Source organism: Xiphophorus hellerii, chromosome 3 (assembly GCF_003331165.1).
Source record: "Xiphophorus hellerii strain 12219 chromosome 3, Xiphophorus_hellerii-4.1, whole genome shotgun sequence".
Classification (NCBI taxonomy): Eukaryota; Metazoa; Chordata; class Actinopteri; order Cyprinodontiformes; family Poeciliidae; genus Xiphophorus; species Xiphophorus hellerii.
In genome coordinates this window covers 855,133-869,246 of record NC_045674.1, presented here as the reverse complement: position 1 = coordinate 869,246, position 14,114 = coordinate 855,133, and the positions used below count along the sequence as shown (strand labels likewise).

Here is a 14,114-nt window from a genome sequence, read left to right as displayed (position 1 = left end):
GTTTTCACTGTGGTGCCAACAGGCGCCACCAATCACAGGCTGATAGCGCTACGGTAAACGTTGCCACGGCAACAGGCGCCACCAATCACAGGCTGTTTCTAGATTTGATTCATTTTTATTCAGGTTTCAGCAAAACAATGAAAAACATGAAATTAGTGGATATTTGATGAACCGCTGCTGAACAGGCCGTCCGTCTGTCCGATTGGAACCATTGTCCCAGATTTGGATCAGCTGATGTTTATCAGATCTTTATTTGTTTCTGTTTTGTTCCTGTGATTTTATGGGAGACTCTGTTGTGTTTAACTGGGATCCATAAATAACCAGAATAAACTGTCCAGTGCCACTGAGGCCTGTGTGAGTCCAGTTTGCTTCCCATTATGTCTGTAATGAGTTCCCTGAACCACACAGTCCTCATTTCTCCAGTTTCACAGCAGCAGAACGTTTTCAGCCTGAGTCAGAATAATTGGCTGGGAAATTTACAGCTGCTCCAGGTTTCTGCAGGAAGTTTCCAGAAGATCGAGAGCCAAGCCCGACTGAAAACATGGCAACCCTTACAACACGCATTCAGACCAAACAGGATCTACCTGAAGGATTCACAGATTCCTCTCCCCACAGAGCATCTCTGGCTTTCAGCATAAGCTTTCAGAGGTTATCCTTCCACTGAACCTTTGACCTGAATGTTGGGCTGATAATGAGACGTTTCTTACCGGGTCCCCCTGGTTGCCAGGTTCTCCTTTGGGTCCTGATGCCCTGTTGTTGCGCCCCGGCTCGCCCTGGTAAATAAAGCAAACGCTGCAGATGTTCAGTGACTCTGGATTCAGGAAGCGTCTGCTCTGAAACATCTGGCAGCCCTACATCTGAGATTCAGGTTTTGTTGATGTAAAGAATCAGTTTTCAGACTAATTCAGGCTTAAATCTCCTTTAGAGTCCAAACATTTACATTTGTCCAGAGAGGATTTACACATCTGAGCTCCTGAGTCGCTTCAGTCAGGATGAAATATGAATCTGTCAGGCAGTAAGAAGGAAAGCGTCCCGCCTGCGTTAGCCTCCTCAGCTGTGTTTATAAACCGTACTGCGGCGTTTTAATGAATGTTCCGCAACTATTTACTGTCTTGTCATATAAAGGCAGATAATATATATATTTTTAGCAGGAAGCAACAAGGAAAGTTTATTTTTGTGTGTTTTATAGATTTTCAGAGGGAATTTGACCTTGTGTAACGGGTTCCCGGGTTCTGGACGGGTTCCCGGGTTCTGGACCGTCAGCAGCAGATAAAGCTGAAGAGCAGCATGGAGATGAGCAGTCTGCGTTACTCCAGCTTCTCTCTGCTTATTTATTAACAAACCAGCTCATCTAACTGTTAATACGACCCAATTTATAGTTCAGTAATATTATAGTTTGGGAAATGTTGCATTTACAGTTAAAAGCAGGAATTAATGAGAAACTTTAAACTCTGTTAAAGCTCTTTATTAAAATCCAGAATCTTGTGTTCACCATGTGGTGCCAGCTGATGTCTTTGTGTTGTGAATAAACGACCTGGTAGCTTCAGGTAAGGAAGGAACGACTGTATGCAGGTGACATCGAGAATCAACCTGATCTTCAGAAAATGGTAAATATTGCTCATTTCTGTCGAACAAAATGAGGTTAAAGATAAATTGTGATAAAACTGAACTTATTCATTTACATTTTGCTTTGGGGCTTTTATTTGTCTATTACTAGAAAATAGAAATATTTGGGATTTATGGTGGATGAACATCTCACATTTGAAGAATGAATAAAAACACAATCAGCATTATAAACACATATAAACACATTTTGTCGTGTCAGTTTATAGATGAACAAAAAACATTTTCTGTTTGGACTTATCCAACAAATATACTTGGACTAGACACTTTGAGAGGTTATAAGAGGAAGGTGATTTTCAGTACATTTATAGAGACAAGTTGAGATGTAATATTGAACAAATTAAATGATTTTATTTTGAAGCTTATAAGTATAAACGGGTTAGTGGTATTTCAGGTAAACCAAAATTATATTTTTAGATTTTAACAGAAGGTGTTTATGGTACTGAGGTTTATGTGACATGAAGTTTAACTGAAAACTTTGACTGTAGCTTTGGAAGCTGGCACAAAAGAAACAAACTAAATAAAACTGTAATTTAACTGTCACTGCATTAGCTCTGAAGAGGCTAGCAGCTAGCATGCCAATAATGGTCACCCATTGGATGGCCTACTTCCTCTGCTGTCCTTTAGCACAGATAGAGGAAGGCTAGTATTGAACAGGTTAGCATTAGCACTGGATAAGTTAGCAATAGCATTGGATAGTTTAGCATTAGCATACTTAGGCTGGTCACCCAGTGGATAGTTTCCTTCTACTGTTAATTAGCATGGAAAGGCTAATGTTAGCATTGGATAGACTGGCGCTAGGCTCATATAAGCTAACAGCTAGCATGCCTACACTGGTTATCCACTTTATCAGACTGACTCTTTTTCTTTAAATTAAACTTTATTAAGGAAAATGGTTGTCATACAATATCTGTGAATACATTAAATGCACTGACTTTACTGTAATAAAACATGGCACCAAACATAAACATGCTGTACTACATGTGGCTGAATTGGCTTTTAAAAGCTAGATTTTGATTGTGACACTTTGATTTGAATTGTGAAAGTCAAAAAGTCCTTTAAGTTCACAGCTCAAGTAAATAAATCACAACCTACGTTTCAAAAATTCTGATTTTAGTGTAGAATAATCTAGTCCAAGTTTGTAGAGCCTAAGTATTTAAATTTTTTAAATTAGAGCAAATTCATGTGAAAAATGAGATGGAATCGTCCTTTAGGGGTGACCAGCCATGCTAGATGTTAGCCTAGCCAATACTAACACTAGCCTGCCTGTGCTAATGGACAGCAGAGGAAGAAGGCCAAGTGAAACACCTTTTCACTGATTTTGTTGGTGCAGTGAAGATCATGATGTTTAGTTTTAGTTTCAGGCCAAACATTTTCTGATTGCACTGCTGGACTCTGAGCTGCTTGTTGTGGCGCCGGATCAACTCCCACCGACAGAGTAAATGTCTGGGCTGCTGCTGACCCGGGTTGATAACAGCAACACGCTGGAAGCAGAGTGGGAATGTGGCTTCATATTTAACACCTTAAAGAAACCAGCAGGAAACTTACCGGATCTCCTCTCAGGCCTCGGTCTCCTTTCAGTCCTTCCTCGCCTCTGATCCCTGGGATTCCCTGAGGATGACAGGTTAGTCTGTAGAGCCCATAATCAACAAAAGGCTTCTCAGAATCTGAAGCCTGAAATGTCAGACTGTGGTTGGAGAATAAAAGCATTTAGATGGACATCATGGGTTTTTACCTGGCTTCCAGGATCTCCTTTCTGTCCTTTCATCCCATCCCCTCCCTCCTTTCCCTGAGAAGAAGAAGAAGAAGAAAAAGACAGCTCAGTTTATGGCGGTAAGATCTCCATCTTGCTGCTGCAGCTTCACATCAACAGTTTCTGGCTCTGCAGCAGCAGGAGTTCAGGACTGAGATAATATCTGAAATCATCTCCCTTTCAGGTCACACACAGCGCCACCTTCAGTTCACTGTGGTTTCAAAACAGAAGAGCTAAAGAGTCATGCTAGTCTCTATCGTGACACTCGTTGTTTTAGGACAGGTTAACTTCGTGAGAGGATTGGGTTCTGTGGTGGTGCAGGGGCAAAGCATGACCCACGGATTGAGGCCTCAGTCCTCGTGGCGGTGTTCACAGGCTCGATTCCCGGCCTGGTGACATTTGCCGCATGTCGTCCCCCCCTCTCATTACCCTGTTTCCTGTCGAACTACTTTCAAACAAAGGCCACTAGAGCCAACAAAAACTTCATGAGAGGATTGGAAGTTTTAATCCAGGAAGCAGACGCTGCGTCTACTTTTAAGACGAAGTGGAAAACTTTCCTCTGTGATAAAGCTGACAGTTAGCTGATATCCTGATCGCTCTCTGAAGTGAAGCTGCTATCGACACGTTGCAGCGTGACGACACACACCAAGATCCCGCCCCCAGCTTCCTGCTGGAGGCCAAAACTACTAGAGACAGTGCGTTACTGCTACTAAAAGGTGGAATAAATAACATTTGCCGATTGCCTTTATCCCAGAGAAAAGTTTTTCTTCCACTAAACCTTCCATTATTATCCTTGGCACACTGTGAACAGCCAACGACTGAACCTTGTCCTCTGAGTGGAAGGTGTCAGTGGCACAAAGGTCTCATTTAGTCATTGGTCTGATGTCATATCCTGAATGCATAAGAAACTAAATTATGGATTTAAGTGAGATATAATCACCAAATTAACATAAATAAAAGCATGAAATATATCCCTGTGTGTTACACAACTTTAATTAGTAAAATAAGTTAATTTATGAATGAATAAACAAATAAAGTGTGAATTGATGGAGAAACATCAGTTCCTACCTGTTCTCCATCCACTCCATTCAGTCCATCTTCTCCATCTTCACCCTGCAGCAGAGAAACAGTCAGCCATCCTCAAATCCTACACTTTACATGCATTCTATGAATTGTTATCATAAACGCTAAATGCATAATTTCACTCATTCCAGCAGAGTTCAGTGACTCGCCCTGTCTCCAGAGAAGCCGTGAGATCCCTGCCAAAGGAAACAAGACATCCATAAGAACCACGCTCGCTCAAAGTGCAATGAATAAACAGGAAACTGGGAGCAGCTGCATAAAGCTAAATGTTTAGCTCACATCTCCACATACCAGAAAATAGTTTAAATTAATACATTCCTGTCAGTAGGTTAACTCTGAAATACAGATGCAGCTCCGTTTGAACTGAATATGATAAATCTGTTACAGCAGATGAAATGAGAATTTGTTTTTGCAATTTAAAATGTAATACACATTTCATACAAAACCTAGTTTTAAGCAGACTAAAACAGACCGTTTACATTTTTACGACGGGCCTTGAATGCTGCATAAATCTGTTTAGAGTGTAAATAAAATGGCGCACATCGCAGCAGAAGTGGGACAATAAGAGAGTAAATCTGTGTAATAAAGCGGTTAATGCTGAGTTATTAACCAGTAACAGACCTTAAGAAGCATATAAAAGGTAAATGCCTTTGTATTTATGTTTTGAGCTGCTTCAGAACGATGCCGTTGCTCAAGGAAACGATGCTAACTGCTGCTAGCGTAATAGCATGCTAGCGCGATGTAGCTAGCAGCCGCGCTAGCATTGATGCTGCTAAGGGATTGTTTTGATTAATTAATTGTTAATCTATTGAGTCAGTCATCAAATAATTTGTTAGCAACAATACAGAAACGTGACAAAACAGATCCAAAAACTAAATATTAGGATATGTAGGAAAGTATAAGTGGATAGTAAATTGCATCTAAATCCTTATAAATAAATACATTCATAAACGTAATGTCATTTCCTCATCAATTTCTTTTCAATTTCCACTTAGTTGATTTAACATCTAATAATAATCTGTTGATGTCAAGCCAAGTTTTCCCATTGTCTAATTTCATGCCAATAGGAGGAAATGGCTCATTTATCAATATAATCTGTAAAAATAATAGATTTTAATAAGTTAGTGCTATTGTCGCCCCCATATAATCTATGAAATGGGGTTATGGGTTTGAAGGGTTTGTGGGAAAATCTTTAAGCGATGGTTTTAGTTTAGCTGTTGGCTCAGTGAGCGAACAAGCTGCTTGTTTTTGGTTCCGTTACGTTTTTCTTTCATCCAGCATTTTGTTGGCAGCCCAAGGAAAGGAGCTGGAGTCAGTTTTAGATTTCACAAACCACAGCCTAATTTATTCCACACTTAAACTTGTACAGTGCTGGCAGTGTACAAGTCTCTGCAGTGTAAACACCGCAGAGAGAGAAAAGTAATCAAAGTTCTCAGTATCTCAGCCTCAGGAAGGCTGTGTTAATATGAACACAGTTCACGTTTTGAAAAGCCTACAGTCTTATTTAGTCAACAATTAGCTGTTGTTTTATGTCTGAAAGTTTTCAATTTTACGTCTGAAACTCCATAAAACTTCCAACTGAGGCTGAAACTTTAACACATTCATTTTGATTGGTTAATTCCACAGATTTTGACCCATTAATTCACGTTTTTTATTTGTTTTTTTGCATGCAAAACTCCTGAGCCCTCATTGTTTCTGGAACGCCTGTAAATCTGATGCACAGCAACGCCTGCTGCTGTGGACGACAAAGACGTAAATTTCTGTTTCAAAAAAACAACAATCTGATTGGACGCTGGGAAAGTCTGTTCTTATGTTCAAGTTGCGCTAAAAACAGTTAGCCTATCAGCGAAGCTATTCGAGCCTAAAATGGTATCTCAATGCTAAACCTGTAGCAGCAGCACAGAATAGTATTTTTCTTTTAACTCATTTTTCTAACTAAAATCTACCTTCAGTGTTTGGTTTATACATTATTTTAAGGTTTTATTGTTTCAGTTATTATAAGTTATTGGGACACAGTCAGTGGCTTTTGTCACTACGGAGAAAAAGTTAGATGTGTTCATCTGCTTTATGTGTGATGAGATCTGGATTCACAGTTCAGCTCTGTGAATATCAACTAAACCGAAAAATGCAGCTAAATAGTCTAATGTTAATATGATTATAATTTGACAGGTAAAAATAGTACCTGTCAAATTATAACGGGAATTAGTATACCCATTATAATAGTATAGACAGCATTTTTTTTAATGCTGTCCCTCAAATGACAGAACAAAAAAGTGCAGCGCGGTGCTATATATATATATGTATATCTCAAATGCTGTACATCGTTTTAACATAAATAATAATTTTTAAAAAACTCGATCACAACATAGAGCATAGAACTAGACTGAATAGATCTGTCCTTATGAATCAGACTCATTGATACCCGATCTAGATTTTTTTTCAATATAAGAACCAACTGAGAGATTAATATCAGATCTCTAATTTAGTGTCGGTCCGTCACATAAAGTCCTGGAAGTCAACCTTGTAACGTGAGAAAGGGTGTGAATACTTTAGTAACTAAACCCTAAATCAGCAGAGAGAGTTTCCCAGGTTGCTGCAGCTTTTTCCCGCCGTACCTTCGGTCCTCTGGTTCCCGGACATCCCTGGGTCCCCTGAGTCCCCGTCAGACCCGGAGGCCCTCGCCCGCCCTGCAGCAGCCGAACCGGGTGAGCCATCAAACTGAACAGTTCATTTAAACCAAAAGAACAGCAGTATTTGAAAGCAGCATAGTGTCAGAGCAGATCCGTACTTACATGATAGCCTTCGTCTCCAGGATAGCCGCCGTGGCCCTTCAGACCAGGCGAGCCCTGTTGAGAAACACAGAGAAGCTCAGAGGCAGAAACTGCAGCGTTTTGATGTTGGGAACCCCTGAAGCAGTGAAACTCAGCTGCAGGTTCCTCGCAGTGGCAGTGGGCGGAGTCAGACAGGCGTAACGTTCACCGTTCGGTCACAGACGGTGGGGTCAGTGTACTTCCTGTGTCTGGACTCCCGGTTCCCCAAACCGCTGTTAAGATGCTGTAACGTGTTTTCCCGAGCCATCTTTAAACGCACCGTGAGCGCACACGCGTGCTAACGGCGGTTTATACCTGTGGGTCAGCGACCAGCCAGCAAAAGGTAAAAAACATTTTCACACTTTCTTCCAATTAAATAAGTCAAGTAATATTGGTGGATCTAGATGATAACTAAGTTATGACTGGTTTATAATATGTCACATTAGGCTTGTTAAAAAGGTTACTAAAGTTGTTTTCTGTGTTCACAGGTGAGTTGTAACTAGATCCAGTTACATTTGTGTAGTTTTCCTGCTCTGCTTTGAGTAATATTATTATAAACTATTCCTACTCTTACTTGAGTACAATTTCTGAATATTCTATCTAATAAAGTAACTTTGATGAAGAAAGAACAAACACATTTTAAATGTATTAGATTTGTTGTAGTGTCGTTTTCTGTCCGTTGAGCCTTTTGTGTCGTTTGCAGATCAATGAGACAGAAAACATGACATGTTGTAATTACATTACCCTGTTCTGTCAGGTACACATGACCAAAGTATTATTTTATGGAAAGTTTGATATTGAAAACTTGTTTCTTCTGCCTAATAATCGTAGTATTTTTAGACTATTATATCTTATTTTTGTATTTTTATTTTAGTCTTTAGTTTTTATTTTAGGAGCCAAGTGGAAATATTTTCTGCAACCTGGAATAAAACCCTAAAAAACGAAAGGTAGGACTCTCTTTATGCTTTGGGCTTCATGAAATGAGCTTCGTCTTTCCTCTTCGCCAGCTGCTGGTTCAGCGAGTTTTGCATACAGACACTGATATTGTTGGAAAGAGCAAAGTTTGAGCTTTACATTCGAACGGTAGCTTCTTAAGAAGATGGAGCTCAGGTCTTTTGACTCTCATTGCTTTGTGTTTCTTTGGTTATCTGTGTTTAGCAAGCATGTATGTTTTTTCATCTAGCTGCTGAAATTGGGTGTTGTGATAGAAAATATTTCTTCTGTCATTTATATGAGCCTTTCCCCGTTACGTGGATATGAAATATCCAAACCCTGGTTTATGTATATCATGTGTTTGGATTGATTTTGCTGGTGAAGGTGCTGCTGTTGGGGCTGACCCAGTGTTTCACTGTTTAACCCTGCCTCTCTCCTAGACACAGCTATCGTCTGAACTACCACAAAGGTTTGCATCAGCTTTTCCCTACTTACCTAAAGTTACCGGACAAAGTTACTGCTGAGACCATTGTCCAAAACACAGGTAAGATGAGGAATGAGGTCGACTCAGTGAGCCTGTTGGACCTGACAGTGAACATGCAATCGAAACATTGCTGTAGTTCTGGAAACAGAGAAAAGTTTTCCTCTCACCTTTGTTCCAGGTTGCCCAGGAGGACCACGAGGGCCCGGAGGTCCCGAACATTTACACGAAACGTTGCAGCAAACCCGATCCGCTACAGAGCTCTGCAAGAAGTCATACAGAAGATACAAAAATCTAAATTCAACAATAGCAATCCAGCAAAACTTTTATCTCAATCCTGTCCTGTGCAAAACAGTTTCCTGGTTTAATGGTGTAAAGACATGTTAGCTTTTATGGTAGCAACGCCAGCTAACAGCATCTTTAGTTATTAATAAGACATAATGACCCTTTGCACTTGACGTCAGGCTCTTCAGAACGCCGCCCACTCCGCCATGATGGACGCCAAAACAACCCATGTGATCATGTGAAGCTTGTGAAAACCACACAGCTGGTCACCTGACGTCGCTTTTATTTAGTTCATTTTACTAAAATGCTCAGCTGGTGAGGGGGCTGCTCTAACAGGTAAGGGTGAAAACCAAACTTGTTATTTTATCTCTTTTAATGAGGGAAGATGCAGCGGCGATGGATAGCAGCCGTCAATCATAATGACTGTCAGCCTTTACAAGGTAAGAAGACTAACGTTCATATACTTTATAAGTGAGTATGATTAGAAAGATGCAATCAAATCTTGTATTATGGAGAAGGTACCGAGGTAGTAACCATGGAGACAATGCCTCACCGTCATGTAGCCTAGCATGTATGGAAAAAACATTCGTCCGTTTTTGAATCTGCTCCAGTGTAAGGGAAAACGCCTCATGTGGTGGGAATTTAGGCCAAATCGGCAATTTGATCAACACTTCAGGAGGAAGGAGGGATGGGTCGGTTTCTAATAGGCCTGTCACGATAGCAAATTTTGCTGAGCGATTAATTGTCTCAAAAAATTATTGCGATAAACGATAATATTGTCTGAAGACCTTTTTACACTGATTTAATGGAAATGACGTAATAATGCATGTGATTTCCTGCCAAAGATAGATACACTTTATTTTCAAAAGAATATTTAACACTGGAGCTGATAAACTAAATAAACAAAACAACCAAAAACAAAATGGATTCTCAGTCTCCATTAACAAAAAATGTACTTGATAAAAACTAAACAACATAAAGCCAAAGTGGAAATAAATACTGCATTCAACCAAAAGAGTGCAGATTATGAAGTCTGTATATTATGTTGCCCTTCAGTAATAATTAGATTTAAATAGAGAAGATGGGCACATCAACTACCTGATGCAATAATTCACACTACATGATTTTTTGCTCCTATTTTCCCCCTTACAACAATCTTAAAACATTGGTCTTTCTAAGATTGTGTGGTGTGTTATGGTAGATAGTCGTTGCCTCCGATCTAAATCAGGATTTTTCCCCGACTGGGAGAGTTAACGCAGCCTGTTGAATGTGACAGGCAGCCAATCAGAAAGCGCGGATTCTCCTCCGTGTTTTCTGAGGGGAAATTACGGAGGGGAATCCCAAACAGCTGACACGGCGCAACCCGAAGTCCAGCCGCCTTGGAAACAACATTAATATTTATTCAACATGCAAAGAATATAGAAATGACAAGAGGAGGAGTTGGAGCGAAATTGCTACCGCAGTTGATAAACCCGGTAACTTTTCAGCTGTTCTTCGTTAACATGACGTAAATAGTTTATAATGATTTTCATTCAGTCAGGACTTTGCTGACACTAGCCACATGCATTGCAGGTAGATTGTAGTAAAGCATTGATTAACAGAGGTGGGGACTCGAGTCACATGACTTGGACTCGAGTCAGACTCGAGTCGTTAAAATCACGACTTGAGACTTGACTTGAAAAAATGCTCAAAGACTCGGACTTGACTTTGACTTTCATGCCATTGACTTGGGACTTGACTCGACTTGAAGCTGTTTACTTGAAAAGACTTGATATTTTTTACTCAAAGTCTTAAAATTTAAAACACATTATTTATAAAGTGGCGTCATTAATTAATTTCACTCATTCCGTATCAATATGCGCAGACCGTCACTATGGTTTTCCTCTCTCCTTATGTATGTGTGTGTACGTAGCTGCAGCACAACCAATCAAATTAACAGGATTTGGACGTTTAAAAAAACGCGGCAAAGCTACAGAGCTCAGGGAACGAAATACGAAATAACCGCTCGAATATGCTTCCGCGAGTAATTTCTTTAGGCTATGTAGGTTATGAACTTTCGACTAAAAAACGAACTGCAACTTGTAAAACATGCAAGAAGAGAATATCGGATGGAGATGCCACGACGTCCAACTTTGTCCGGCATTTGAAGCTTCACAAAGATCGGTAGGTGGCGCTTTTCTTTTGCTGTAAGATAGTTGACTTTAGCTAACTTCGTGTTAGCATGTGTACTCCGGGTTAAATTGGTGATGATTTACCATAAATCCGGTCCTTCAAATGCCTCCACAAATAATGTGCACCGTGTTAGCTCAGGAAGCCGGTGGATAGTGAGCGGGGCTCCGGAACAGAAAGCAGATTCTGGACCTGAACACAGGGAACAGAGTCTCTCTGTCCCATCATGATGATGAGCCGGGTCTAGTATCATCTAAGGATGGTTGGTGTATTTGAAGACATCTACGTTGGGAAATTATATTGACAATATATTGTTTACTGCAGTCAGTGCATTAAGTCAACTGTTTTTGACTTAATGACCGGCGTGACTGTCACATGTCGCACAGAACCCATTTCCAAGTAGTATAGCTTTGCTGGGAAAAAAAAAAAAAAAGACCAAATACAGTGACTGTCCCAAATAAATTTTGTGTTTAGAATATCTGTCCCATATTTACGGAGGACTGAAACTAACATACTTAGAAATAAAAGCAGAAAAATAAATGCACCAGGCCTTCCTGAGTTTACTTGTGATAACTTCATTTATACTTATTTTATTTTTTGAAAACTATGATTGTTGTAGTGTTGATGTTTATTTATGAATAGAAGGAGTAAACTGAAGTCAAATGTAATTCATGAAAGGCTGTAATTTATTTTCTGACATCTGTTTACTTCTGACAGATTTGAAGAATACCAGATGAATAAGAGGATCACAAATGAACCTCAAATACATATTTTAAAAAGAACAAATGGTCTAATATTTGAATTTTATGTATAATTGCAAATTATTAAAAAAATAAAATAAAAACGACTCGAAATGACTTGAAATTAAAGGTTCCTGACTTGAGACTTGACTCGACTTTTGCCTGTCTTTACTTGAGACTTGACTCGGACTTGAGGACAGAGACTTGAGACTTACTTGAGACTTGCAACACAGTGACTTGGTCACACCTCTGTTGATTAATACCTGGTTTTAAAATTAGTTCACTGGACTTGTAGCCATTATTTTGTGCCCATTGTTGGACACCACACGGCAGGAATGAACCCGATCGAACCGTTATACCTAGGATTTCTGTCGGCTCATGTGTGATCTGTCAGGTTTTGAAAATGGGCCGACAATCGGCCGACAGCTCTAAGATCGTGTAGTGTGCGCTGGGCTTTACACTAAGGAAATGAGGAAGGGAGGATCAGTGGAGAGCACCGGAGTTGAGCCTTTTTTCATTCGGTGTCATTAACAGAAAGAGAAAAAGGCCGGGAGAGACGATAATGCCGATAATTGAAATGACGTCGATAGTTTTAATTTATCGTACGATTAATCGATTTATCGTTTATCGCGACAGGCCTAGTTTCTAAGCTAGCTTTTTCCAACTTTTGTAAATACTGCTGTCTCTCAGCTCCAACCAGGTGTGTTACAATCACAGACACATTAGCTTGACTTGAACAAGAAGCCAGGAATAAGCTGGCAAAAACAAATAGGTAAAACAATCTCAGTCTCCTTTCCCAGAATCATGTTTTCCTCAAACAACACACAGACTCACCCGGCCATCCAAGTGAAAGCAAGGAAAATATGATTATTAGTTAGCGGCAGGGATGTGGACAGGTCCGCAACCCCTTGAGGTGAAAAAGAGGTCGTGTATTCACAAACCTTTCTATCACAACCAGGATGTACATCAGCAGTTTGAGCTGCAGTCGTTTATGAGCTGGACTGGACCATCCTTCACTCCTCAGCTCCATGACTCTGCCGTTACAGATACTGACCAATGCTAACTAGCGTAGCTGCAGACATGGAGATGGTCCGACGCAGTCATGTAGTCCATCTTTATGTTTTTTAAACCATCATCTTTGGTGAGAAAATGACCAGCTGCTGCCGTACATATTCCACCTGCCGAACCGATCCACAACAGGGTAATGCTTCCCTGGTGCCGTCATTAAGCTGCCAACCTTAATAAGTTGGATCGTTGGGGACCGGTCTGTTGGAGCTAACTATTCCTTTGTCCAGTTTAGCAGAAGATTGGGAGGTAGACCTGTGACATCTCCCGTGACTAGACGTCTGGGTGCTTTCTCATTCACAAAACCTTTAAAATGGTTTAAAGAAGCTTTTTCTAAACTCACCATCTGTTGCAGGATGGTGCTACTGATGCTCAGGTCTCTGATTCTCAGAGGAGCCTGGTAGTAGTATCCCCGTCCAAACTCGACCATCTGGAGCTGTGCGGCAGCCGCATCCTTCAAGGCCACGGCGAACAGGGCGCTGACTCCTGCAGAAGACGAACAGCTAAGGCTTCAGTACTGATACTTTAAATCACGATTGTTCCTCACTTTGAAGTGTCAGTGAGTCAATCATTAGATGGAGCTCCACCTTCTGTTAAATAAGGTGATGATGTAACAATCTAAGGTCGTTTTTTAACTGCTGATGATGTCCTGAAAAGAAAAACATCAGTAGAAAGACCCAGACTACTGATATCGGTGGAAAATGCTGCAGATCATAAGCAGCTCAATGGCTCTTCTTTATCTACAATTGATTAAATTACATGTCTTTCAATTCTTCATCATTTTCATATCAATATGATTGAATATATGATATTACCTATTATAACCATCACCCAAAGTTAAGAAGATGGAGAAAAGCGGCAGAAATCTGCAGCTGAAGTTCAAATGAAACTGGAAATATGTGGTGGTGTTACCAGAGGCTCTTAGCTGCTCAGATTCCTGCTTCAGTATCGCCACGTCTTCATTAAGTCCATCAGAGAAAATCAGCAGCACCTGATGGAAAATGTCCATCACATTAGAATAGTTAAGGTGTTAAGAGCTCTGAAACCTGGATAAACAATACAGATCACTCCAAGTAAATGAAATGTCATTGGAACTGATTTTTATTTCAATAATTCAATTCAAACGATAGATATGGATCCATCCCACAGAGTGAAATATTTCACTAGTTATT

General features: G+C 40.2%; 1 protein-coding gene across 5 annotated transcripts in view; it reads right to left on the bottom strand.

Annotated features, from left to right (window-relative positions):
* LOC116716864 (collagen alpha-6(VI) chain-like) overlaps nt 1-14,114 on the bottom strand; it is a 42,873-nt gene that overhangs the window by 13,731 nt on the left and 15,028 nt on the right. For all 5 annotated transcript variants that reach the window (XM_032557808.1, XM_032557805.1, XM_032557806.1 and 2 more), the window contains 10 exons: nt 13,855-13,933; nt 13,286-13,428; nt 8,854-8,946; nt 7,252-7,305; nt 7,075-7,146; nt 4,609-4,635; nt 4,445-4,489; nt 3,359-3,412; nt 3,172-3,234; nt 708-773 (listed from right to left, as the gene is read on the bottom strand). In XM_032557808.1, coding sequence (XP_032413699.1) covers nt 708-773; nt 3,172-3,234; nt 3,359-3,412; nt 4,445-4,489; nt 4,609-4,635; nt 7,075-7,146; nt 7,252-7,305; nt 8,854-8,946; nt 13,286-13,428; nt 13,855-13,933 — 696 coding nt within the window. The remainder of the gene's footprint in view (nt 1-707; nt 774-3,171; nt 3,235-3,358; nt 3,413-4,444; nt 4,490-4,608; nt 4,636-7,074; nt 7,147-7,251; nt 7,306-8,853; nt 8,947-13,285; nt 13,429-13,854; nt 13,934-14,114) is intronic.